Consider the following 26,582-nt stretch of genomic DNA (forward strand, 5'->3'; position numbering starts at 1 on the left):
TGTTATTCATAATCGTTTACAGTTTGGGCTGCTCTCTAAACTGTTTCTCACCAGAGTTGGTTTGTTTCCTTTTGTACCACACTCCATCCAGAGATTTCTCTTCTGCATGCTTGTCTTCCTCAGCCAGCATCACCTCCTCTGCAACACAAACACCGATCCCATCATATTTTGTGTCAACTTCAGTTACTGCTCAAATGTTTTTATGTGTGCTTGTTTCTGACCAGCTTTGCAGATCCACTTCAGGTACCCGGTTAACTCTCTCTCTATCTGCTGCTGTCCTGCGGAGCTTCAGGAACTCCTGCCTCTTCTCCACCCGCTCTCTCTCCTTGGCAAACTCCCTGTAGAAACCACAAAGAACCCCCCACGAACACACACACACGAACACACAGAAATGTTTATTAGATCTGACAAGCCAAAACAGAGACACTGGAGCACTCCATCTTCGACAGGTACACATCCGGATGTTACACGGGGAGAGCTGAACTCATCGTCTGCAGCAGCAGTATAACGGCCCGTCCACACGGCGGCGTGCGTTGAAGCTTCTGCCCATTCACTTTGAATGGGGTGACATTGTCAGGGTTGAGCGAAGGACCCAAATGCAGATTTCACAGAAAAACACCTTTATTCCAAGGCTAAATGAAACAGAAACAGCACTCTTCCCCGTGAACAACGTCAAGACACACAAGGAACTAACAAAGGCAGACAGAAAAACCCGGGGCAAAGCAGAAGCCGAGAAGGGGGACTCGGGCGGACGGCCCGGGGGCAAGGCAGAGTTCATAAAGGGGCGAAGGCCACAGCGGGCGAACTCAGGGAGCCGGGCATGAGGGCGAAGACAGCGGCTGGAAGAGTCAGGGGGCCGGGCCTGAGGGCGAGGGCAGCGGCACAGGCGGGTCAGGCGTGGACTGGACCATGGACGGAACATAAGCTGGTGTAAGTGGGACCCACGACGGAGCAAGGGCTGGTGTCGATGGGGCACCAAACAGGACAGGACATGATGTTGGCAGGAAACCCGGCGGAGCACGTGTCGGCGGGACCCCCAACAGGACAGGATATGGTGTTGGCAGGAAACCCGGCGGCACAGGTGTCGGCGGGACACCCAGCAGGACAGGTGTTGGCGAGACCCACAACAGGTCAGGGCACGGAGTTGGCAGGACTCCCAACGGAACCCCCAACAGCACAGTTCATGGAGTTGGCAGGACCCCCGACGAAACAGGTGTCGGCAGAACCCCCAACGGGACAGGACATAGGGTTGGCAGGACCCCCGGCAGAAGAGTAGTCGGCGGGACCTCCAACGGCACAGGACATAGGGTTGGCAGGACCCCCCGGCAGAAGAGTAGTCGGCGGGACCCCCAACGGGACAGGACATAGGGTTGGCAGGACCCCCGGCAGAAGAGTAGTCGGCGGGACCCCCAACGGGACAGGACATGGAGTTGGCAGGACCCCAGCGGAACCTCCAACGGCACAGGACATATGGTTGGCAGGACCCCCGGCAGAAGAGTAGTCGGCGGGACATTGGGTAGGGACTTGAGAGGGGACTCGAGAGGTGATTTGAAAGGGGACTCGAGAGGAGACTTGAGAGGTGACTTGAGAGGGAACTCGTGAGGAGACTTGAGAGGTGACTCGAGAAGAGACTCGAGAGGGGACCTGAGAAGGAACTTGAGAGGGGACTCGAGAGGAGACTCGAGAGGGAACTCGAGAGGAGACTTGAGAGGTGACTCGAGAAGAGACTCGAGAGGTGACTCGCGAAGAGACTCGAGAGGGGACTCGCGAAGAGACACGAGAGGGGACCTGAGAAGGAACTAGAGAGGGGACTCGAGAGGAGACTCGAGAGGGAACTCGAGAGGAGACTCGAGAGGGGACTCGAGAAGGAACTCGAGAGGAGACTCGAGAAGAGACTCGAGAAGGAACTCGAGAGGGAACTTGAGAAGGAACTTGAGAGGAGACTTGAGACGGTCGGTTCGCCGACAGAACACGGGGGGCTGGAGTCGGGCGGAACGCCAACAGGACACGGGGAGCTGGCGTCGGCCGGTACGCCGATAGGACACGGCGAGCTGGAGTCGGCCGGAGAGCCAGTACTGGAGCCAAAACTGGAGTCGGACCATGGCTACTGGGGCCGGTACTGAAGCCGGAACCATGGCTGCTGGGGCCGGTTCTGGAGCCGGAACTATGGCTGTTGGGCACGGAACAGAAGCCTGGACCCTGGCTGTGTGAGCCAGGTAATGGAGCACGGAAGCATGGCTGTGTGGGCCGGTACTGGTGCACAAATCCATGGCTTTGTGGGCCGGTTCTGGAGCCGGAACTATGGCTGTTGGGCACAGAACAGAAGCCTGGACCCTGGCTGTGTGAGCCAGGTAATGGAGCACGGAAGCATGGCTGTGTGGGCCGGTACTGGTGCACAAATCCATGGCTTTGTGGGCCGGTTCTGGAGCCGGAACCATGGCTGATGGGGCCAGAACTGTAGCTGCTGGGTCCAGGACTGAGGCTAGAATTGTGGCTGCTGGGGCCAGAACTGGGGCTGGGGCCAGAACTGGGGCTGGAGCCATGGCTGCTGGGGCCAGAACTGGAGCCCAAAGCATGGCTTCTGGGGCTCGGGCTGCTAGCCTGGACTTGCGACTCCTTCTCTTAGAAGCCTGTTGGAGGCTCAGTGGACCTCCACAAGCCAGACGAGTACCCGAGAACGGCTCCTGGACAGGAACAGGAAATGGGGAAGAAGCAGGGGTTGACTCCAGACGGAACACACCGAGACGTATGGTGTCAGGTTGGGAATAGGGAGGCAGGGGACTAGCAGGCCGGGAATCACATGTCTGGAGGAAGTCCATAATCCAGCCAGGTAAGAACCTCAATAAACATGGTTTCTCTGCTGCCAACCGGTGCGCCTCTACCAGAGCGCCTACTTCTGTAGAACACTGGACGCTCCCTTCCACCAATCATAGCAGCAAGCCAATAAAAAGGTAACATTTTGTAATTCCACCTCAAATGGATCATCTGCTGGGTCCACTTCTGGTTAGTTCCTTCTGTCAGGGTTGAGTGAAGCAGGAAGGACCCAAACGCAGATTTCACAGAAAAACACCTTTATTTCAAGGCTAAATGAAACAGAAACAGAACTCTTCCCCGTGAACAACGTCAAGACACACAAGGAACTAACAAAGACAGACAGAAAAAACAGAACTTAAATACACACAAGACTAATCAAAGAAACAAGAGACAGGTGAGGAGGGAGAAGAAAACACAGGGGCACCAGGTGAACACAATCGGGTAATCAGACAGGAGGGAACACAGACAGAAAGCAACAGGCAAGACAGGGGGTGAACACTTTTCGAAATAAAACAGGAAACCAAAGACAGAAAAATACAAGACAAAACAAAACACAGACAGCTCGTGACAGACGTCAGGCTTTGCCGTTCTGCATTGTGGTTCCGTCGCTTCGCTTTGCTCGCTTCAAAAGTTGAGTAATGTTCAACTTTTGAAGCTTCGATGGAAGCGTCAGCCAATCAAATAATATGCCAGTACAAGCTCTAGCCAATCAAACCGTGTGCTTGTGTGTCCGGGGCGGGAGATTCATGTGATTGGTTGTTGGTCGAGTTTCAGACAAGCCCACTGGCAAGCTTCAACGCACCCGCCGTGTGGACGTTGCGTAAGAGCTTTTTCAGGACTCAAAACACGGTTTGAGACGCAACTGGGAATTCAAAGATTTCAAAGATTCAAGGCTTTATTGTCAAATACTGAGCAGCTACAGTGTCGATATTGCAATGAAAAAACCTAAGTCCCAAGCTCTTCCAACAATGCAACATGAATATATATATAAGAAATAAAACAATAAAACAAATTTAAAAATAAGAATAGTTCAAGAGGAATAATATAGTAAAATAAAGTTGAGAAAATGCATAATTGTGACGAAGAATGTGCTGACCAAATAAATGCAGGAGTATTTATACATGTAAATAGAATAAGATAAAACTGAATGTAATATTATATATTGTACAGGGAAATAAAATAAAATATGGTTTGTTGTAGTAGCAGATGTGTCATGTCCAAGAAACTTATAGTGAAAGTGTATTCTTTATGTTAGTTTTGTCATGTCCCTTTGTCCTGTGCTTTATGTTTATTCCCTTAATCTCATTCCAGGCCTCCACGCTCCCCGCCCCCTCCTGTCTCCTGCGTCCTTGATTGTTTTCCCCGCCCTGATTGTTTCCACCTGTGTCCCCTTTACCTGTGTATATATTGTGTTAGCTCCCTCCTGTTCATTGTCAGTTCGTTGTCTCTCTATGACCTACGTTACTGCTTACCTCACGGACTTCTCACGGATCTATGTTATCGATCACTGTTCTAGTTTTCCTCGAAAGAGTGTTTTTGTTCTCCTTGTTTTCATTACTGTGCAAATCCCAGTAAAGTCTTATTTTGAAACACTATCCGAGTCTGAGTTTGAGTCGTGCAATTGAGTTCATGCCTCAGAGTTCACTCCTTGACAAGATGAATGTTTTGGTTATGGCTGCACCCAACAGAGCTCAGCTGTTACAGTAATTATCGTGGCCTGTGGGATTATCCCATTGTAATCCCAATGTTATGTTCTGGAAGTCAAGATGAGAATCTTATTTCTAGGAGAAATTATATTTCATTGTAAATATCAATGTTTTTGTTACAGATGGGTTCGGGCACAAGCATGGCAATAAGAGCCCAGCTGGTTGGATTAGGTTAGTGAGAGGTGCATTGCAGAACATGACACTGATAACTATGGGCTCAGAACAGTCTCATAATACACACATGCACACAGAAGGATTCACACTTGTATTTCATGATCCTCAAAAGGAGTCACACTTGTATTTCCGGATCCACACTTGTGTTATTCAATGCACGCACAAATGTGTTCCGTTTCATATACATGTAAATAAAATCAAAATACAGAAACAAGTTTTAGATATGTATTTTTGATCCTCACATATTTGTTTTCCATTTAAAACTGCTGCACCTGCAAACACAAGGTCCATGGAGCCTGCCTGCAGGCGCTAATCTCAGGGCCGAAGGACTGTAGTATAGTCGTCTTTATTTTTACGTCATTATTATTCAAAGATAAATAAGGAAGTGTGTGTTATATGAGATGGCAGAGAGGTTTCAGTTCAGATTATTAAATCAAAGAGGCTTAATGTTTTCGATTATATTATTTCACGGTGTCAAGGTCCAATGTTGACGACATTAATCAATAGCGGGTGTAACTAAAATACAAGATGTCTTTATTTATATATTATTAAAATAACAATAATAATATAAAAGATTGTATTTGCGTGCATTTCCTGTTCGGAAAGTGACGCTGTACTGATAGTGCCGATTTTATTTTTGTAATTATATAATACTTATAATGGTGCGTTCACACCGGACGCGATGCGAATTATCGCTCGAGTTTCACGCCGGCTGTCTGTGTTTACTCGCCTCATTCATCTGAGTCAGATTCTCGAGCCGTATCTGGCCGTGCAACACTTATAGTCACATACTGTATGCCAAAGTGTTATTTTAAACAACACATTGACGAAACACTTGAGTCAAATGTAATTACAGTCAGATCCACTCGTGTCTTAGATGCATCAAAGCAGTATCCTTTTAGACGTTCAATTGGGAAAGAAACACATCGGTGATGCACTTGAACAGTGTTTCTCCAGTGCTGTCGGGAGCATTGTAAAATCCAAGAAAATCCGTGTGGATATTATCCATGCTCTCGTCCACATATCGCAGTGTCAGTGAACATTGTTCCATGGCACTTACATCCGTTGTACCATCCGCGGTTATTCCATAGTAGGGGCTTTTTACAGCACGAGACACAATGTCAGCCTGGATGGCATATGCGCACTGTTTAATGATGTCTTTCTGTATCGTATCCGAGAGCCAATTATCCCTCCTAACCACCCATTCTCTCTCTCTCGAGCATAAGTTCATACAGAACACCATCACGACTGTTATCACCCCGATAAGCTATTCCTTTTTGACCACGTAAGATAACTGACCTGAACATCAATTCAAGCACATTCCTTGCGGTGTTCTGTGTTTTTCGGGCAGCATCAGACAGAAGGGCATTAATTGGTGTGCTACCTAAAGCAGCAATACGTTGGCTTGAGTATAAGTACTTAGGAGTACACATTGACACAAACCTCAGTTTCAAAACCCACATCAAAAAGGTCTGCAATAAAGTAAAGTTCAATCTGTCAAATGTCAGATACATTAGAAACTTCCTATCGACTGCAGTAGCAAAGCTATACCTTCACTCAATGGTTCTCGCCCATATTTACTACATCAACGTCTGATAAGTGTGTGTGTGTGTGTGTGTGTGTGTGTGTGTGTGTGTGTGTGTGTGTGTGTGTGTGTGTGTGGTGTGTGTGTGTGTGTGTGTGTGTGTGTGTGTGTGTGTGTGTGTGTGTGTGTGTGTGTGTGTGTGTGTGTGTGTGTGTGTGTGTGTGTGTGTGTGTGTGTGTGTGTGTGTGTGTGTGTGTGTGCGTGTGTGTGTGTGTGGCACTGAAGAACGATGCTATTCCTACTTTGTTTGGACCAGCAGGAGATTCGGGTACACAACCTGTAAGTATTCAATGTTGTTTGTGTATTTATGATGTTTAAAACATACAAGGTATCTACCACGACTGTTTAAATGGGTGAACGTTTTTCGGGCTGCTAAATTGGGATCACGGAGAAATGCTCTCCGCAGACCCATGCTCACAGCGTTATAAACCTTTTTCTTACTCAATATCAAGCCACACGTATTGTTTTTACTTCGGCTGTGAGCATTTGGATGAGGATGAGGATGAGTTTCGCTTGTTCTCGCTGTATCGCCGACACGGAAGCCTGTCCGCTCCTCGCAGCAGATTGCAGCAACGAGCCTCTCAACGTCCCGACCAATCAGAGCACACTGGGCTCACAGGGAGGGGGGGGGGCAGGAGCTCCAACAAGCCGTTTAGGACAGAGAGTGAATACCGGTGAATACACATACTTCACTGAGATGCTGTATGAGAAGCCAATGTGAGTTTGGAAAAGTGCACAGTGTAAATCTATTTTAGTATACCTCAACAATGGAATTATGATCAGTAGAAATGGCCATGACGTGGGCCCTTTAACTTATTATATATTGTTAAATATTGTCTAATTGGATATGCACCTTACCGTTTACCTGTTTACGTTTGGCATTGCCTAGATTTCGTTTTTTCAGCCTATTGATCTTATTGTATCAATTTAGTTTGTATCTGCACTCTATATATACTCACTTTTACTACTATCGCTGCAACTCTTCCGACTTTGTAATTCAAACTGCTTCACAAGTTTCCCGTCCGTATCAATAAAGCTCTATCTTACCTTATCGTATTTTCTTCCTATATCTTGGAGCTTGATAATGATATTATAAAGATGGTAGTTTCCTATCAACAATAAACCAACACAAACTCGTCCCACCTCGAAAAGTGGTCATAGCTAACGTGTTGGTGAGTTTTCACTATAGAAGCTTTGATCACACCGCTTCTTCTCCCAGCCTGCCCACGCTGATGGGATCAGAGCTGAGGGAGGGGCCTGACTCCTGGGGTGGTGTTGCATGTCTCTGCTCTCCTGCCTGCTCTGAGGCTCAGATTGTGGCCTTTAAACAATGACATAACCCCTGCATACCTCTGCCAGACAGCATCAGTGACCTTCCATCTCCCCGTAACTGTAAAGCCATCTGAAACCTTCAATGAAGAGGACAGTAAGCAGAGAGGACAAGGTAGCCACAGAGGGAGGGCAAAAGGCTTCCTGCCCTCACAGGCTTGTTCCTCTTTGTACAGTCTTAGTACAAAGAGAAAGACTGTTGAAGCAACTAAACAAACAACCAACTAAGTTGGTGGACAAAACAGCAAACTGCTACAACTATGCCTTACACTATAGGGATTCCGTTGGAAAGCTTCCTGTTCAACAGACACGACGAACTGGCACTGACCAGGCAATGGCACAGATTATATACGCAGGGGGGGGTATTGGTATTATGGTATTGAGTTATATGTTTTATACTAAGGGGAAGTTAAATGTACAATCTAGAAACTTCTTCAAACCTTTTTTGTGTGATTTTATATATGGATGAATATAGGCGTTGTCAATGTTAGCACATAATGCTAGCCATTCATTTGGAAACCTTAACACGTAAAACAATGCAACGCATATTTTAACATTACCAAGTGTGACCCATCTTCCTCCCATAATACCATTGAGGATGTGTACCATGAGCTGCATGCAGTGTGCAGTGTAATACACAGCACGGAGAGCTCTGGACATCAGGAAGAACCTCCACTACCTGCTGCAGAACCACACCTGATGAACCATGTTCTGCACCTGTGCTGAAAACAGAGGAGAGCCGAACCATGCTCCCATGTCCTGAAGTTTCACAGAGAGAAAGCAGATTGAGTCACCACTGTAGGAACAGATAGTGCTCGCAATATAAATACAGCACTACACACAAAGATGCCCTGTGTGTAAATTGACCCTAATGGCAAGTGTCTACCGCAATTTCATCACAATTTCATCACAATATTTTTGTAAAAGCAAGGATTTGTAATTGTCTGCAAAGCTGAACCTTCAGCAGAGCAAACCGAGCATAAAGTAAGATAGGAAAGTAATTTTTAAAATAATCTAATGACTGTTAACTCAAAACTACACGTTCCACCTGTAAAGATAAATAATTGAATATAGACAGAGAGCAGAGAATAATTCAAATGTGGTAATGTCTATAATACCAACATAATCAACACAGTTTCAACATAAGGGTACTTGGCTATTCATTGTGTACTGTCTGTTCATGATGATCCAGTTCCATCTGCTGTTGTGAGGGCTGTCAGTTATAATATCTAGACTAAATATTAAAAGCGTGAGGGGTGGGAGTAAGCCTTGTGGAACACTATTAATCTACCTTGCTGCATTGCTTTAAAAAGTACATTCAATTATAATTTGATCACTGTAAGATGTCTGGTTTTCATAGCGTTATTTTGTTAACATTTTAAGTATAGTATATGTTGTTCCTAAGTTTACCAGTTCTATTGAATTTCAGTATTGTTGATATATTGATCTTGAGCTTTATGTAAAATTGTGATTTTTAACATTATTTAGGTCTTTCAATAAGCCCTATGGGTCTTTTGCCTCTTCCTGCACTCTTTGTCTTTTATCTGTTACGTTTGTGTAGTATCCAATTGTGCAAAAACATTAAAACCACTAAAAAAACACACACATTAAAACACGGAATTAAACGGAAGAGGAAGGAGTGAAATGAGGGACAAATGTGTTGTTATGGGATGGAAATTGATGGAAATGTGTAAAGAAGAAATGTTTGTTTCCTTTCAGAAGCCTGAGTCTGAGATCAAGGAGAACTGCAGTCATGGGTCTTGAAAATATATCTCAATATTGATGATAAAGCTTAAATGTAAAACTATATAGCTGGCTTCTTTTAACTAGCCATATGAAGATAAGGATTTGCTAATACTCAAAATGTTCACTAGTTTTCATTCTAGAAAGCATTATCTACAGTTACTCATGGAAATAGACAACCGTAATCATATCTTTGACGACATTGAAGACACAAATGAATGCAATGTGAGACAAATACTAACGTCTTTGTCCAGCTGACTCAGCAGCTTGTTACCTCTCGTCATCAAACTACCTTCCCAACGGCACCAAGTCATTGCTGTCAGAATCAAGTGAACAACAAAAGCTGAGGCTCATTATTCCATCCTGCAGTAATTAAGTTAACACAAAAAGAGAAGAGTGTCCACAAAATACCAAGGCTTTGCTTTTTAGCGACAGTTCATCTCACCTTTACGCCAGCAGGGAGACATAACACAAATCAGCAAGCGCAGAGACCACCTCTTCTTTTAAAGAAATATCCTTATCATTAATACAACGCTGTGTTCATCCAACCATTGTAATTAGCTCAGAAGAAGAGTGTGCCGTACAACAGAAACGCCATAGAGGTGAGATGTTGGAGAGGGAGCGTGAACAGTTCCTCTCGCTGTGCTGCTGCTGCTGCTGTAACAGCATGTAGAGGAACGGCACGTGTGATTCAAACTAACTAACCACCTCCCACGCTTCATCCCTTTAACCTCTCATAGATGTTGAGCTATACCAAGTTAAACACAGTGTTTATTTGTTTAAATATTACATCAAATAATTATCTTTATAAAGATATAGTTCAATCTTTCAATTAGTTTGAATTCAGAGGTATTTCAAGAGTAGACCGTCTCTTCCCACCAGAACTCTTTATCATCTGTCAACTGGAATATTTCAATGGAACATAAACATATTTCTGAAACCATGAGGGGCAATGTTGGTGGTGGCCTCATATCAGAAAATTAGATATTTTTTAAATAATGTACAAACGGCATATTGAAAGTATTACTTTCTATATTTTATTTTTCAAATAAAAGAGAAATGACTTGTTTTTAAGCATATGGTCTGATTAGTTTTAATATGCTGCAGTGACAGGAGTATGTGACAACCTGCGTAGTGTTGGCATATGGTTTGGTACTTGTATGCAAACGTTCCCCACTTTATCTTATGTCAGAGGTCTGGGGGTAAAGTAAACATGCATCTCTTGAAATACGTCCCTCAGGTCATCCTCACAGTGTGTACTCACCCTGAAAGCACACCTAACACCAGGTTGAGCATGAAGAAGGATCCGATGATGATGAGGGGGATGAAGTACAGCCAGTTCCACGTGTTCCCCGAGGCATCGTTGGCCTAAACAAACAGAGAAGACCAATGGAGAGTAATATTGTTGTGCTGTTGTAGTTAAAGAACAATTCTATATAAAAATACACTTTTCGGTGACACTTTACAATATGACTACCCTTATAAAGGATTCATAAAGGGTTTATAATGACTTTATTAATTAGGTTGTAAACACTTAATCATTAAGAACCAGGATAAACCAGTTATAACATAGTTTTCATACATCAACACAGGCTCACTATTTGGCAAGATGACTAAGCCTTATATTGTCTACCTAGCTTACTTTGTCTGCTTTATCAGCCAGCATCCTTGGTATCACTGAGTTGATTCCCCCCCTTCCACCTTGATGTTTCTTGGCATCTCTTTATGACCATTTGTTTATGAGTTACTAACATGTATAACTGCCAAAAGGGAGCCTTGTAAGTGTAATTGTTGTTGTTGCTATAATGCAGGGGTATTCATTTGCATTTCAAAGAGGTCCAGTAAGAGAACATGTATTTAAATGCTCTGTTTTCGCTGTCTACCTTTCTCTTTTTTGAGCAGGCCATTTGAAATGATTCACTGCTGTTTCTCTCCTCTTGTCTCGTCTCTGTGTGTGTGCGTTTGAATCTATCGTGCTGACTCACTGACTGCACCAATTTGATTGGCTGAGTAGCGTCACCTCCTTAAAACTTTAAACAATACCTTTTTTAAACCTTTTTATCTTTATGTTTTACATTTTTATTTTTTTATTTTCAACATTTTCAACATTGTGGATAAATCCGTATATGCTCCCGGCAACACACTGAACTAACCCTAACCCTAACCCTCGCTACTTGTAAACGGCCCGCTGACCGGACCTCTGTCGCCTGTCAGCGCAACTTAAATGATGCCGTTTCAAAACATAAAAATAAAGGGTGGTGCCGGCCGTCAGCGAACCGAGCCGGCCATTCTGTGATTCGCCAGAACACACAGATGGCCAGTCTGCCCCTGGGTGGAGGTGAAGGGAATGAGCACTTTTACAGCCTTTCTGGCGAGGTGGGGGAACTCGGTCTCCACAGACAGCCCAAAGTGTGCAAGTGACACTTTACTCGTCTTTTTCTCGTTCTTTTTTTCTCACGCTGCGCCTCCCCTGAAGCTCTCTGGCACCCCCCAGGGAGGCGCGCCTCACACTTTAAATTTGCTATGATCGATTATGTAGACAAGCTAACGTCAAAGTAGTGTTGAAGAGTGGCGTAGTGTATGTAAAATCAACCTCACAATAAGATGTGTGTATATTACAAATAACACAACTATGGCATTTTGAAACATGATATTTTTTGTTAGTATGCACGTGGACGCTTTGGACATACCTGGAGAAAGAAGAAATGGGTCTTCGGAATGATGGGAGTTAAAGACAAAAGGCGGAGACTAGTGTTGAAACTAGTGGAGAAACGATCAAGATGCCACCTTGTCCCTCTGATTACACGGAATGTTAAGTCAGGAAGTAGCATTATGAGCAGTACTCGAGTTGAGGGGGGATGAGGGGGGATGGCATCCCCCCTGAAATAAAAACAGTCAAAATCATCCCCCTTCTAAAACTGCCATTCCCCCTTTCCATCGCTTATGTAATTGTATCAATGGACGTGGCACTGGTATTACTGCTATTTCAACATTAATTTTGCGCATTTTGAGTAAAATACTGTGGGCGAGGGAGCACGCACACACGCAATGAAATTTTTGCCAAGTCACTGATGCTATACTATGCGAGTGCCCTAGAGGGCGCCAGAGCGCCGTGATGCGCCTGTTTGATCGATGCCAGAAGCGCAGGTAACGGCCATCACAATGGCCAAGCGACCAGGAGGACAACGCGATCTGAAGGACTTCATATTTAAAAATACTAAAAATAAAATTTCAGGTAAGTCAAGAGTCAGTAATCTTAGTCATTACTCATTACTTTAGTCACCAAAAGTGGAATCTATGGACATAAGCAGCAATAACAACTTAGTTTGGAGTTATACGTTTTTCTCTCATGTTAGCTAGCTGGTAAGACTCAAAACTGTTGATGAAATGAAACCAGCACCAGAAGAGCTGAAACCCCTCCTTCAAGCAGTGAACACTCTGGTCATCTCCACAGCTGAGTGTGAACGTGGGTTTAGTCAGATGAACATTTTAACCACAACTAGAAGCTCCCTAGAGGTAAAAAGCATGTCAGCCTTGCTTTTCATCAAGTGTGTTGGCCCTCCACTGAACAAGTTCAGACCAGAGGTATATGTCAAGACTTGGCTTCAAAGCCATTGCTTGGCTAACAATCCGAAAGCAAGAGCCAGAAAAATTGAGACCAAAAAACATGATTAGGAAAATCTTTGGAAACTTCTATGAGATGGGGGAGAGTGGAGTAGGCTGCCATTGACAACATTGGTCCTATTTTGTATTATCTGTATAATCTTCTAATATATTTTCATATTTTGTAAACAATTTCAATTTGCACTTAATGCCTTGTTAAAAAAAGTAACATTGGGAATGTTAACATAAAATATTTGTATTTGAACTGCAATAAAATGATGACGGATCAATATTTTTCGAATTTTTTTCCTCAAATCTTTCATGAAGAATTTACATAATGATTTAATTAATTACGATACAAATGTAACCCTTTAGATACCAGTTTTGATCGTATACCAGTAACTGCTTTTTTGAAAAAATACACTAATTCAATATTCTAAAAACTATTTTGACTTTATTATTAGTATAATCAGTTGATCCATCTGAATAATGAATGAGGGACTGTTAACCTACAAGATTTGTACCATAGACTTCCATTATAACCACATTGTTGTATCCCCTCCCCCCCTTTAAATTAAAGTGAAAAAAAGATTTTGCACTAAATGCTCTGCATTTGACCCTAAATGTTAGTGGTGGCATGGCAGCCCGGGACCGACTCTAATTCTGAGGTGCCTTGGTCAAGAGCAATGAAAGGAGTATCTGAACATCCATAACATGCATGTTGTTTTAGGAGTATAATAATTACCTTTATGCTGGTTGGTCTCCCACCCTCTGCGGGTTATCACTTATCAGCACAAATGATGTCCCCATATGATCAAATCCACCATCCCCCCTGATTTTTTTTAACAACTTGAGTACTGATTATGAGTGATGAGTGGAGGGCATACAGGAGAGTGCTGAGTAACAAGGGTACAACCACTACACCATAAACCACAGCAGGTGGTTGGTGAACCCCCAGACTGGCAGTCATACCCAACATAATGAAAGAGCTTGGTCGACCGTCAAAGGACATGTCCGTAGACTGAGAGGAAACTGTGCAGAGAGTTAGTCGGAGGAACACCTCACGGTTCTTGAATGGTCATCTTGGCTTGGCTCTGCTCACGCTGATGGACTGCTTGGATGCTTGCTCAAGGATATACACAAAGCCTTTCCAGTCTGAGTACCAGTATGTCTTACCAAGTCTTTCCTTTATGTCTGAGAAAAGCTTTTATGTTTAAATATGTGTATCATATCATATATGTGTAGGCTCTGTCCCCGAAGGTTCTCAGTTTGGTGCGGGGGGTGGTGAGCAGGCCAGAGTCGAAGACCGCAGGTTCCGGGGTGGGGCATGGGGTGGAGGATGTCCGATAGGTACTGGGGGGCAAGGGCATGGAGGGACTTGTAGGTCAGGAGGAGGACTTATAGTTTATGCGGAACTTGACCGGCAACCAGTGGAGGTGGATGAGGGTGGGAGTGATGTGCTGCCACGGCTTTGTGTGTGTGAGGACCCGAGCTGCACAGTTTTGGACATACTGGAGCCTGTCCAGGGTTTTGTTGGGAACCCCGAACAGGACACCATTGCAGTAGTCCAAGCGGGTGGTGACAAATGCATGCACCAGGGTCTCAGCAACCGACTCCGAGAGTGACGGTCGGAGTCTGGCAATGTTCCGCAGGTGGTAGAACGCCGATTTGGTCACTGATTTGACATGGGAATGGTAGGAAAGGGTGGAGTCGAGGATCACACCCAGGTTGCGGGCTTCAGGAGATGGGGAGATGGAGCAGCCGTCGACCTCAAGGACGAAGTCACCAACCTTCTGGAGCAGTGCCCAGTGGACGGTGCTACTTGTACTTTCCTTGATACTTTACATTTCATGCTACTTTGTACTCTTACTCCACTACAATTTGGAGGTACATGGTGTACTTTCCCTCCACTACATGTATTTAACACCTTTAGTTACTTTACAGATCTGGATGAATGATGTGAAATATAATCAAGTGTTGAATCAGACTCTAGTTCCACCTGGAGTAAATCCACCAGCTACCCTGCAGTCTACAAAGTCATTCAGACTAGCTGCACCTTCACCAGCTTTGAGAACACTTTCATGATCAATCATTATAACACAAATTATAAAATTATACAATTTAAAATGTCACAAAAATGATTTTTTATTTGTGTCATATAATACTGAAATTATTAAACTCACATGCCTGCTGGAATTTAATTGGATTCTATCCATTTAGGGCAAAATGTAATACCACTTGTTCCACGAGAGGCACCAACCTGCCTTCAGTGCAGAGCAGTGGTGAAGTGGGGATGTTTTTACTTTGGGATGCTATTTGAATTAGGTCATCCCAGTAAAAAAATGCCACACAAGTGCGCACGCGCGCAGTGCACTCACAAAACGGGCAGACAGGTCCACAGAAACTACCGGTATGCTTCGTCCTACTTTACTTACTGTTCTGCAAAAAACAGACGGTGCTGCGCTCAACACACACACAGACTCAAAACCATGGACACACTGGCACATAAGTTACATAAACAATTTATAGGCCTAAATTGCATAAACTACAGTATTGTAACTAAGCAGACAGGCTGCTTCTCTCTCTCTCTATCTCTCTCTCTCTCTCTTCTCTCTCTCCTCCTCTGTCTCTCTCTCTCTCTCCTCTCTCTCTCTCTTCTCTCTCTCTCCTCTCTCCTCAAAATATATTTAAAACTCATAACAATTGTCCTGAAATTAACTTATTAAATAAACGAAACGAAAAATATAGCTTATTTATGCAACAACATTGAATCTGGACTTGAAATTATTCTGATTAGGCCTAGCCTACATTTTAAATAAGCAGACAGCACTGCTTTACACACCACACACACACACACCCACACCCAACACACACACACACACACACCACACACACACACACACACAAACACACACACACACACACACACACACACACACCACACACACAACAACACACCACACACACACACACACACACACAACACACCACACACACACCACACACACACACACACCACACACACTACTACTGTGAATTACTAATGGTAAATGCACTTGCATTCAAATGGCACCTCTCTACAATGTTGTCCAATTAAAGTGCTTCAAACCCTCTGGTCGTGTTTCTCCCCCCTTACTTTGGTGTTCCCGTTCAAATGTGGTCTTTTTTACTGCTCTTACATTAACACAAAAACCTTTAATCATCACCAAATGTTATTGAACACCCTATTGAGCTGTAAACAATGTCAGACTAATGGTTCAAATGAACAACTGCAGTAAATATACAAAGAATATCACTGATCTAGTTGCTTTGTGGGTGTGCACTATCTGATGGATGACCGTAATCTAGGGTTACCGATTCATTTCCAATGGGGGTCATTTTTGACCATCAACATCATAGGTGTTAAAGTTGACTAAACCACTCAAAAGTCAATGAAAGTGGGGAATGGGGACCAGCAGTTGTATATGTTCAGATACCTGCTGCGGAGGATAGTATAAGGCCTTGAAGCAATCAAATGTAAAACACAATATGTATTATTGATGAAAGTAGTAAATCGGTCACATTTGACCCAAACACGACAGGAGGGTTAAATACCTGCCAATATGTACCTCCACACATTATACACTGATGGCAGCGCTGTCATCATCTAGTAGTCTCTAACGGACCATCCTTTTACTCAGGTCTTGTACTTGAGTAAAAGTAGAAGTACCAGAGTGTAGGATACTCAGTGTTCTGCCCTCACTGTCGTTATGAGTATAGATATGCAGACAGATAACTCCTCGACAAGTGGCAAGCGTTTATCTTCTTTAAGATGTTTACATCCACAAGTCAACAGAGTAAAACTGAAAGAAACACAATATACATTGCAATTAGACACTTAGCTGTGATGCAGAAATATATAATACAATGGTTAATTACATCACAAACATCACAAAATATGCATATCAAATGTTTACATGCAAAAGTGCTGTGTATACACACTACAAATCATGTGCTAACCATACATCAAACATCAATGAATAGCAATCTACATACACATTGAAACCTCAAAATAATCGTTGATATCCTCTTAAGAATACGTACGAAAGCCAAAATACTTACAAGCAATGCTTTCAACAACATAGCAAAGAAGGATGGATGCAGATTCAAACAATGATATGTCTCCTCTCTGTCCCTTTCAACCACGACTCACATGTGGGTATCACTTCCTGTGTTTTTAATGTAAGTCTTTCCCATTGGCTGGTACTAACAAAAGAAGAATTAACAAAAAGCAACAGCACCACCTGCTGGCTGGAGTAAGACAGCGTCTTAGACAGCACACTCCCCGCTTGACATCTATGAGATGTCACAATTACATTTTTTTTTTATTGTTCTAATCATTAGTGTTTGGAAGGAGGAGGACAGTGTCCGTTATGGGCCTCAAGAAAACCTTGCATGTTGCTCCAGAGGCAACCTTGAATTCTATCTTCCTGACCTTTCCGTTGTGGCTGGGGAAGGTTTTGACCACCATGCCCATTGCCCATTGGCCATTGATTCCGATGGACCTGACTGTCCTTCAGCAGCACGAGGTCCCCTTCTTGCAGGTTAGGTCTCTCCGATTGCCATTTCCTTCAGCCTTGTAGGGTAGAGAGGTATTAGTTTTGTCAACGATGCCAGAAAGCGTATGTGAGATGTTGCACCTGCTTCCACTGGCGTTTGTAGAGGTCACTGTCTTTGAAGTCACCAGGAGGTATTGATGGAATGCCAACCTTCTGGGTTAGGAGGGTAGCTGGTGTTAAGATGATAGGAAAGCTTGGGTCAGTGGACACTGGGATGAGAGGTCTTGTGTTCACAATGGCTGTCACCTCTGCCAAGAAAGTGGATAGCGCTTCATGGGTCAGCTGCCGGGATGAAATGCCCATAAGCATTGAGTCGAGTATACGTCTTGTCACGCCGATCATGCGCTCCCAGCTACCACCTACGTGTGAAGCGTGAGGTGGGTTAAACACCCATATGCATCCTTTGTCACTCAAGAAGTCTTGCAGTGTCTTGAGTCGATATCAAGCTCTTTACATGCGCCCAGGAAGTTGGTCCCACAGTCAGACCTCAACTGCTTTTCTGGGCCGCGGATGGAGATGAATCGCCGCAACGCATTGATGAAACTGGAAGACTCCATTGACTCGATCACTTCAATGTGTATGGCTCTGACACTCATACAGCTAAAAATGACTGCCCACCGTTTACTGTTGGCGCAGCCTCCACGAGTACGTCGAGCAGTTACTGTCCAAGGCCCGAAAAGGAGGAGAATGGTGGGCTGGTGCTTAGGTGCTCCGTGGGAAGGTCAGCCATCTTCTGTGTTTCGGTTTTCCATCGAAGCTTGCGACAGGTCACACAGCTGTGAATTATGGAACTTATACTCCGCTTTCCGCCAATAACCCATAGGCCAGCTGACCTCACCGCACCCTCTGTGAAGTGGCGCCCCTTGATGCTGGACTTGTTGTGGTAGTGTCTGATAAGTAGAGTAGTCAGGTGTTGACCATGAGGAATGATGAGTGGGTTTCTCTCGTCACTTACAATATCAGCTTTTGACAAACGACCGCCGACTGGGGCAACCTGCATCGTCCAGGTAAGGAGACAACCTTGTGAGATGGCTCTGTTTGGGGGTCTCTTTTCCTGCTTGTATGCATGCAAACACTTCGGGGAAGGCCTTGCATTGAAGACTGCGTATGATTATTTCCTTGGCCCTGGCGAGATCTTCTGGGCAGAGAGCATATGTGCCAACCCTGACATGTGCTCTTATTTCTTTCTTGCTTGAAAGACCTGGCTATGTGGATCAGCCTTGCTATAGTTCTCACAAGCGATCTCCAGGTTGAGAATGATTTGAAACGACTCAGATCCAAGGGAGACTCCACAACCCGAGTGGCACAAGACGTCACGGGAGGACGGATGTCAGGGTCAGACTCTGGGTTCACCAGGTCAAAGGATGGTTCGGTATCTCCCTCCTTCTGTTTTGGCTTCAACAGAAAGTCTGGACCCTTTAGCCACATGCTGGACATCGAGGCGTTTGCGGGAATAGACCTGGAACCAATGTCGGCCGGGTTTGCGTCTGTGGGAACATAGCTCCATTGTTCTGGTAGGGATGATTTTCTGATTCTCTGCACACGGTTGCTTACGTAGACATAGAATCTTCTGAATTCATTGCAACTTTACTGTCGGTGAAGAACCGCAGAGAATGAAACTGGACATCCATCTCCTCTGAAAGCATGTCTGCAATTTCCACCGCCAAAACAGCCCCACAAAGTTTGAGTCTGGGGATTGTCACCTCTGGTTGTGGCGCAAGCTTAGCCTTGTCGAACAGAAATCCAAGTTTACTTTTGCTTTCTGCATCTGATACTTTAATGTAGGCTACAGCGGCTATGGCTTTTGTAGAGGCGTCACAGAAAATGCAAAGCTCCCTGTGTGTTGAACTGCTCAGGGGGATGGCAGTGTATGTCCTTGGAATGCGGACGTGTTCCAGATCTTTGATAGAGTCTTTCCACTCACACCAGTCTGTAAGCTTCTTTTCAGGAAGGGGTTCGTCCCACTTGCAGGCCTCCGTTGTAAGCTCTCTTAGCAGGGCTCTACCTTTAATGCTGACTGGAGCTGCAAAACCAAGCGGGTCGTAGAGGCTATTTTTGGTCGATAACACCCCTCTGCGAGTGTAATGTTTCTCTGCCCTGGACACCTGGAAGGTGAACTCGTCAGTTGTAACGTCCCAGCTTATTCCTAGCCTTCGTAACATGAGTGGAAAGTCTGCTCCAAGATTGAGGTCTTTTAAGCCTTTTGCAAGATCCTCTTTTGGAAAGGCTTTCATCACTTCGATGATGTTAGAAGCTATCTTGTGCAGCTTTAAGTTGGATGCAGCTAGCGTTTCTTGGGCCGCCTTAAGAGCTGCAACGACCTCATTTTCCGATGGAAATTAGATGAGACCATCGTCAACATAGAAGTGACGCTCAACTAGTTGTTTCAATTGAAAGTCACTTCCTTCTTGGTCTTTGGATGCCTTTCTGAGCGCGTAGTTTGCCACGGCAGGTGATGGACTGTTCCCGAAGACGTGCACTCTCATACGATACTCCACTATGGGTTGCTCCAAGTCGTTGTTCCCGTGCCAAAGGAAGCGTAATAAGTTCCTGTGATCTTCTCGTACCAAGAAGCAATGGAACAACTGCTTGATGTCAGTAGTTACTGCCACTCGCTCTTCGCGGAACCGCATAAGGACACCCAGCAGGCTGTTGTTGAGATTAGGGCCTGTGAGAAGGACATCATTTAAAGACACTCCGTGGTGTGGAGCACTCGAGTCGAAGACCACCCTGATTTGTTCTAGCTTATGAGGGTGATAAACCCCAAAGAAGGGAATATACCAGCATTCCTCATGTTCTTTAAGTGGGGGTGCCGGTTCTGCATGACCGCTGACAAATATATTTTCCATAAAGTCCACGAAGTGTTGTCTTGTTTCAGGTCGCTTCTTCAGCGTGCAACGAACTGAGGAGAGGCGTTGACTGGCTTGCCGTTTGTTGTTGGGGAGACGTGGTCTTGGAGAGCGGAAGGGCAACGCAGCCACCCAGCTGTTTGAGTCATCTTGGTAGACTTCCTTCTCCATTATCTGCAGGAAGGTTCTTTCTTCTATGGAGTAGGCAGGTTTCTCGTCTGCGCTAGTAGACTGAAAGACTGTATCTCCCATGGTGTCTGCCTTAGAGTCCATCCTGTCGCGGTCTTGGCAATCAAAACTTTCCTTTACCTGCATGCTGTTTTGACATGGAAGGAAGTAGCTTGGTCTTCCATTTTCCAAGATGTTTGTCTTGAGAACATTTACATGTCCGGGGTTGTGAGCCCCGCCAAGACAGACATCACCAACATTAACCCACCCCAGAGCTAACTTCTGTGTGAATGGAGCATTTAGGGGCCCGTTGCGCTGCTCAAGCACCTTGTGGGTCTGAATAACATCTCTTCCAAGTAACAACAGAATATCAGCCTTGGGATTGAATGCTGGGATCTCTGTAGCAACGTCCTTGAGATGTGGATGATAGTGAGCGGCTTCAGGAGTTGGTATTTCATTTCGATTGTCAGGAAGCATGTCACATTCGATAAGCGTGGGCAAAGCCAGACTGGATTGGCCATCTGCTGATTCCACTATGAAATTACTCGCTCTTCTACCAGTCACCTTTGAAACACCTGCACATGTCTTAAGAGTATATGGAGAAGAGTTTATGTCGATCCCAAAGATATCGAAGAAGGAAGATCTAGCCAGAGACCTATTGCTCTGTTCGTCCAAGATAGCATAAGCTCTGAGTCGCTTGTCATAGTGATCCTTTGGATAGACAACGAGGCAAATCTTGGCACATGAGTGTCCACCGATATTATTTCCACACACCTGTGTGCATGTAGAGGTGGCAATGGGTGAAGCTGAGCCTTGCTCCCCGCCGTGATCAAAGGCAGGTCCTGCAAACCTGTATGTCGCCCATGGTGCAGGACCAGCGTGGAGAGCACTGATATGTGAATTACTTTCACATTCTGAACAGTGGATTTCCATCTTTGCTTGATGGCTGGAAGAAACACAGCATCGGAAACATATCTGATTTTGTCTCAGATAAGCCTTACGTTCTTCCAGAGACTTCTCCCGGAATAACCTGCATTTTTTGAGTGGATGAGGTTTTTTGTGGATGGGACACTCTTTGCTTGGGTCTGTAATGGTTTTTTCAGCACTTGGCGTTTGTTCGGAGCTAACCACTTCTGTTCTGTGGACTGTGTGCATTTTTGATTTGTCGTGTTTTTCCAGATGCTTGTCTGCTTTGAAGGTCGTGAAGGTGGGTGGAACCATAGACATGAAACTGGGGTCATTTCTCATTTTGGCCTCATCTTTAATGAAGGTGGCAAAGACCGAAAATGGAAGGAATGACAAAGGATAATCGCGTCTGTATCTGGTTCCGTGCGTCATCCATTTCTCTTGCAGGCCAAATGAAAGTTGATCCACTATGGGATGGATTCCACGTGCCGTGTTGAGGTACAGCAATCCTGGTATGTGTCCTTTGCTCTTCGCAGAGTCAATCTCTAACAGTAGGTCACCAAGGTCCCGTAGCAGATGAGGCTCCTTGTTGGTAATTCTGGGGAACTGTTCTAGCCTATCAAACATAGTCTTTTCTAAGGCCTCAAGAGATCCATAACACTCTTGAAGTCTCTCCCACACTTTGTTCAGACCGAGGGAAGGGTAGTTAATATGCACTGCTCTGAGGCGTTTTGCATGTTGTGAGGATTTGTCGCCTAACCACTTAGTCAACAAGTCAAGCTCTTCACTAGCTGTAGACCTCGGATGGCATTTTCAAATGAGGATTTCCATTCCCAGTAGTCACATGGCTTGTCGCTAAACCTTGTAAGACCTCCAGTGAGCAACTCACGTCTAGCTAGAAATCTGGGAAGGTCAGAAATACTTGAGGTTTCTTGTGGGTGAATCAGAGGACTTGGCCATTGTGGTTGTTCATGCACTGCAAAGCTCTTAGGTAGCTGAGATGCTCTGTCGTTTGCGTTGTTCTTGCAAGGCAGCAACGTGTATGGAGATCTTGGGACAGGCATTTCAACTTCCTGCTTGAGTTGGTTAAATGTGGAGTCCGCTGCCTCGTTAGGCTTCAGGGCTGCATGTGGAGATTTCTCATTTTGGAGAAATTGGTCATTCACATACTCGCTTGTGCGTTCTAATGGGTGAAATGTCTGTGGGAAGCGAACGGTTATGCGGTCTTCTTCTATTTCGCTTGCCGCAGCCTCGTACACATTAGCTTCAGTGAGAGCTGCATCGCGTTCCTGATGAAGCGCTTCCAATGTAGCCTCCAGACGTGTTTCTTCCACTCTGTGTTCTGCTTGTTTTACTCTCAATTCGATTTCCTTTTGAGCATAGGCCGCTCTGGCTCGTGCTGCCTCCGCTCTAGCCCGTGCATTGTCCGCAGCCAAGCTGGCAGATGACTTACTGGAGCCCTTTGATGATTTTGATGCGTGAGTGTGGACTGATTCATTATCTCCTGGCTGAGACATGTTTAGTTTCTTAGGGAAGACTGACGTGTGTATCCACTTGGTACTTTGATGATGTAGACGAATCTGCTTTTTTGCTGTTCTGCCCTCACTGTCGTTATGAGACAGATAACTCCTCGACAAGTGGCAAGCGTTTATCTTCTTTAATAAGATGTTTACATCCACAAGTCAACAGAGTAAAACTGAAAGAAACACAATATACATTGAAATTAGACACTTAGCTGTGATGCAGAAATATATAATACAACGGTTAAGTACGTCACAAACATCACAAAATATGCATATCATATGCTTACATGCAAAAGTGCTGTGTAATTGTGAAGTCAACTTGAAAAATCCTCACAGGAGATTAAGGGGTTAAAAAGTCGTGCTGATTGACAGAGTGGCAGCTGTCTGAAATCATTACCTAATTGCTAATCAGCTTCGCTGCACCTTTAAAAGCAATGCACCTGAAAGAAGGGCAGTAATCAAAGCTGGAGAGGGACAAACTAAAAAGCGTGTGTCCAGCAGCAGCAACAAACCAGCAGAAGAAACATCAAAGAAGCAGCACTGGTGCAGCCATAAAAAGCTGGAGAAGCGGCCGGTGAGAGACGAACTGTGTGTTTAGTTAAGTCATACAACTTGCCGTTCGTGGTGCACGTTAGAACGTGCGTTCTAGTTCAGTGTCATTTGTTTGTTTGTCCTCAAGCTAAAGCAACATGATTGTTGATTTAAAAATGAATGTGATTTGTTTATTGAGAGATGTAGATTGATAAAAACGGTTTGCATGCTGCTAAACATTCAGTCTATTATATTTGCATTTTTAATGAGACTGCATATGTTAAAAACTGTTTAAAAACATAAATCATAAAAATACATTAAGAAAGTAAAACAATATTCACAAGTGTTAAAATATATATGTAAAGCATGTATTTTTGCACTTATTATTTGATGTGCATTGTATTTACAGTAATTCTTTTTCATTTAAAGTTTTTTTAACTTACAACCTTACTACATAAGCTGTACTGCAACCACAAAAACGAAAGTAAAGAAGAACTCAAAAGAAACAAAGTTGTGGTCATTGTTCGAGTGAAACCCAGTTAAAACCTCCTATGGACTGTACCAGAGCCATTTAATAGAAGAGTTACGACATCTCCGTTCACTCCAATGGACCACTTTTTTACAGCAATGGCGGATCGTGGAGCCTCTCAATCATTCCCCGGAAGTTAGCGCCAAGGCTGGCAGAGCTGTGGAGTTGCAGCATAATACACCGTTCGTGACGGACTTTTAAAGGTAAGAAGAAGTTTAAAGATTTATATTGCGGATATTATCAGTACATCTGATTCAAATGAACATGTGTATTAAAGGATGTCAGTGGATTATCCCTAAATTAGTAGATTTAGGGAACGTTTACAGATAACAGATTAAGCTAGCATACCGAAGCAAGTTAGCAACACACGTTGAACAGCCTTTTAATTGTAAATTCCGTTCTCTTAATGTCATTTCGTCCAACAGGTTGAATTAGAGAAGAGGGGCTTCTAAACGGGATTGCATGCGGGGGTGGAGGGAGTTAAATATTAGATAAATATAACTTTGGTGCGTGTAAGAGTGAGTGTTTTTAGCAGAGCCATATTGTGTCCTTGTGATTCTGTTGATTATTACCTGTCTGTATAATGTTGCAGCTCAGCTGATTTTGGATTGATGGCAAAGGGAGAGGGACTTAAGTGAGAGTGAAAACACAAGGTAAGTTTAATACTACTGTTTTATATAAGTAAACACCTTATCTCCCCAAGGCATTTCCCATCCAATAGGTGTGCTGTGTGTATAACCCTTTCTCCTGTCTGTTACTCCCTCGTTCAGCACAAGAACCAGAGGGGGATTCAATGGAGCCTGAATACCTGCACTGAGACCCTCACCCTGCACCCTGAGTCTCAACTCTGTGTTTTTCAAGCCTTTCCCTGTTTTTTTGTATTAAACAAAACATTAAGCTTTCCCAATGGTGTGGTTTTCGTTTTGTGAGAAAGTGCAAATGCAGTGTTTGTATATAATTACATCACACATTTTGTTGCTGTTGGTCGTGAAATTGCTCCTGCTGACTTGAGCCAGCCATTTTTTCCTCCACTCCGTGTCAGTGGGGAAGCCGTACATTCGTACTCCTTTCTCTGAGCGATTTGAGCATCCCCAGGCAGCACAGCAAACCATGGTGGCGACTAGGAGGCAGCACAGCAAACCAGGACAACACGGAGGAAAAGGCACCGACAAACTGCATGATATGCTATTCAATGTTTATTGAATTCCATGTATTTGCAATGGATGTTCCTAAAACAACACATGTATCATCATATGCTGCTAGTCCTGCTAGTCCTGCTGCTGCTGCTAGTCCTTTGATAGTCACCTGTCGGTCTCCTGTCCTTTCTGAAAGCCATAAAGATGACATTAGTCATTTAGATAACTTGTGTCCTCAATTACCAGGGGATTACTGAAACTACCATGAATTTAAGAAAATGGTAGAAATGAATCCAATCTGAATTTTAAAGCATTACTTTAGATCCCCTCCCTCTAAATGTATCAATAAACATTAGAAAGTGATGCTCCTGACTACCATACAAGTTTAAGAAGATAATATTGGTTTGAAAGAATTCAAAGCTATAAATAAACAGCAACAGGCTCTTTAACCAAGCCACTGTTAGCCTAACATGTAAACTAGTTGTTCACACTAATCCTAATATTATCACTTAATATTAGCAAATTTTATTTTTTAAAACATATTGATGTAAATACATACACATATCGATTTGTTGTATAAATATTGCAAATCAAAACCTTTATTCACTAATAATGACCAAAAATCGTAGTTCTATCTCCTGTTATCAATGCATTCACATTGCCCGCCATGAACTTCCGGGTAACGATCCTCGTCTACATGAACCACGTGACGATAACCGTTTTTGGACTTCCGTTGTCGTAACTCTTCTATCTATATGGCGCTGGACTGTACCATCCCTTTCAAGCGGGGAAACTGCAAATATACCCAAGGGCTTGACAGTAATACACACTACAAAACATGTGCTAACCATACATCAAACATCAATGAATAGCAATCTACTTAAACATTGAAACCTCTAAATAATCGTTGATATCCTCTTAAGAATACGTACAAAATCCAAAAATGCTTTCAACAACATAGCAAAGAAGGATGGATGCAGATTCAAACAATGATATTTCTCCTTTCTGTCCATTTCAACCACGACTCACATGTGGGTATCACTTCCTATGTTTTTAATTTAAGTCTTTCCCATTGGCTGGTACGAACAAAAGAAGAAACAAAAAGCAACAGCACCACCTACTGGCAAGTAGGTGTAGTAAGTAAGTAAGTAGTAAGACAGCGTCTTAGACAGCACACTCTGTTACAGTAAAAGTACTGCTTTCAAAATGTTACTCAAGTAAAAGTAGAAAAGTATTATCAAAATATAGTGAAAGTAGCGACAGTAAAATTAGTGATTGTGCAGATTGGTCCATTTCAGAATAACATATATGATATGTTTTATAATGATTGATCATGAAAGTGTTCTCAAAGCTGGTAAAGGTGCAGCCTAGTTTGAATGACGTTGTAT

General features: G+C 44.0%; 1 protein-coding gene across 1 annotated transcript in view; it reads right to left on the minus strand.

Annotated features, from left to right (window-relative positions):
• Window positions 1-51: 51 nt before the first annotated feature.
• The window catches only part of LOC117452130 (voltage-dependent N-type calcium channel subunit alpha-1B-like), a gene marked incomplete at its 3' end in the record, with an annotated part of 152,098 nt that continues 125,567 nt past the window's right edge, over window positions 52-26,582 (minus strand). The window contains 4 exon segments of the mRNA XM_034090611.1: window positions 52-138; window positions 222-276; window positions 278-338; window positions 10,616-10,719. Of these exon segments, the coding sequence (XP_033946502.1) occupies window positions 52-138; window positions 222-276; window positions 278-338; window positions 10,616-10,719 (307 nt within the window).

The sequence above is a fragment of the Pseudochaenichthys georgianus genome, chromosome 9 (genome assembly GCF_902827115.2).
Source record: "Pseudochaenichthys georgianus chromosome 9, fPseGeo1.2, whole genome shotgun sequence".
NCBI classification, from domain to species: domain Eukaryota; kingdom Metazoa; phylum Chordata; class Actinopteri; order Perciformes; family Channichthyidae; genus Pseudochaenichthys; species Pseudochaenichthys georgianus.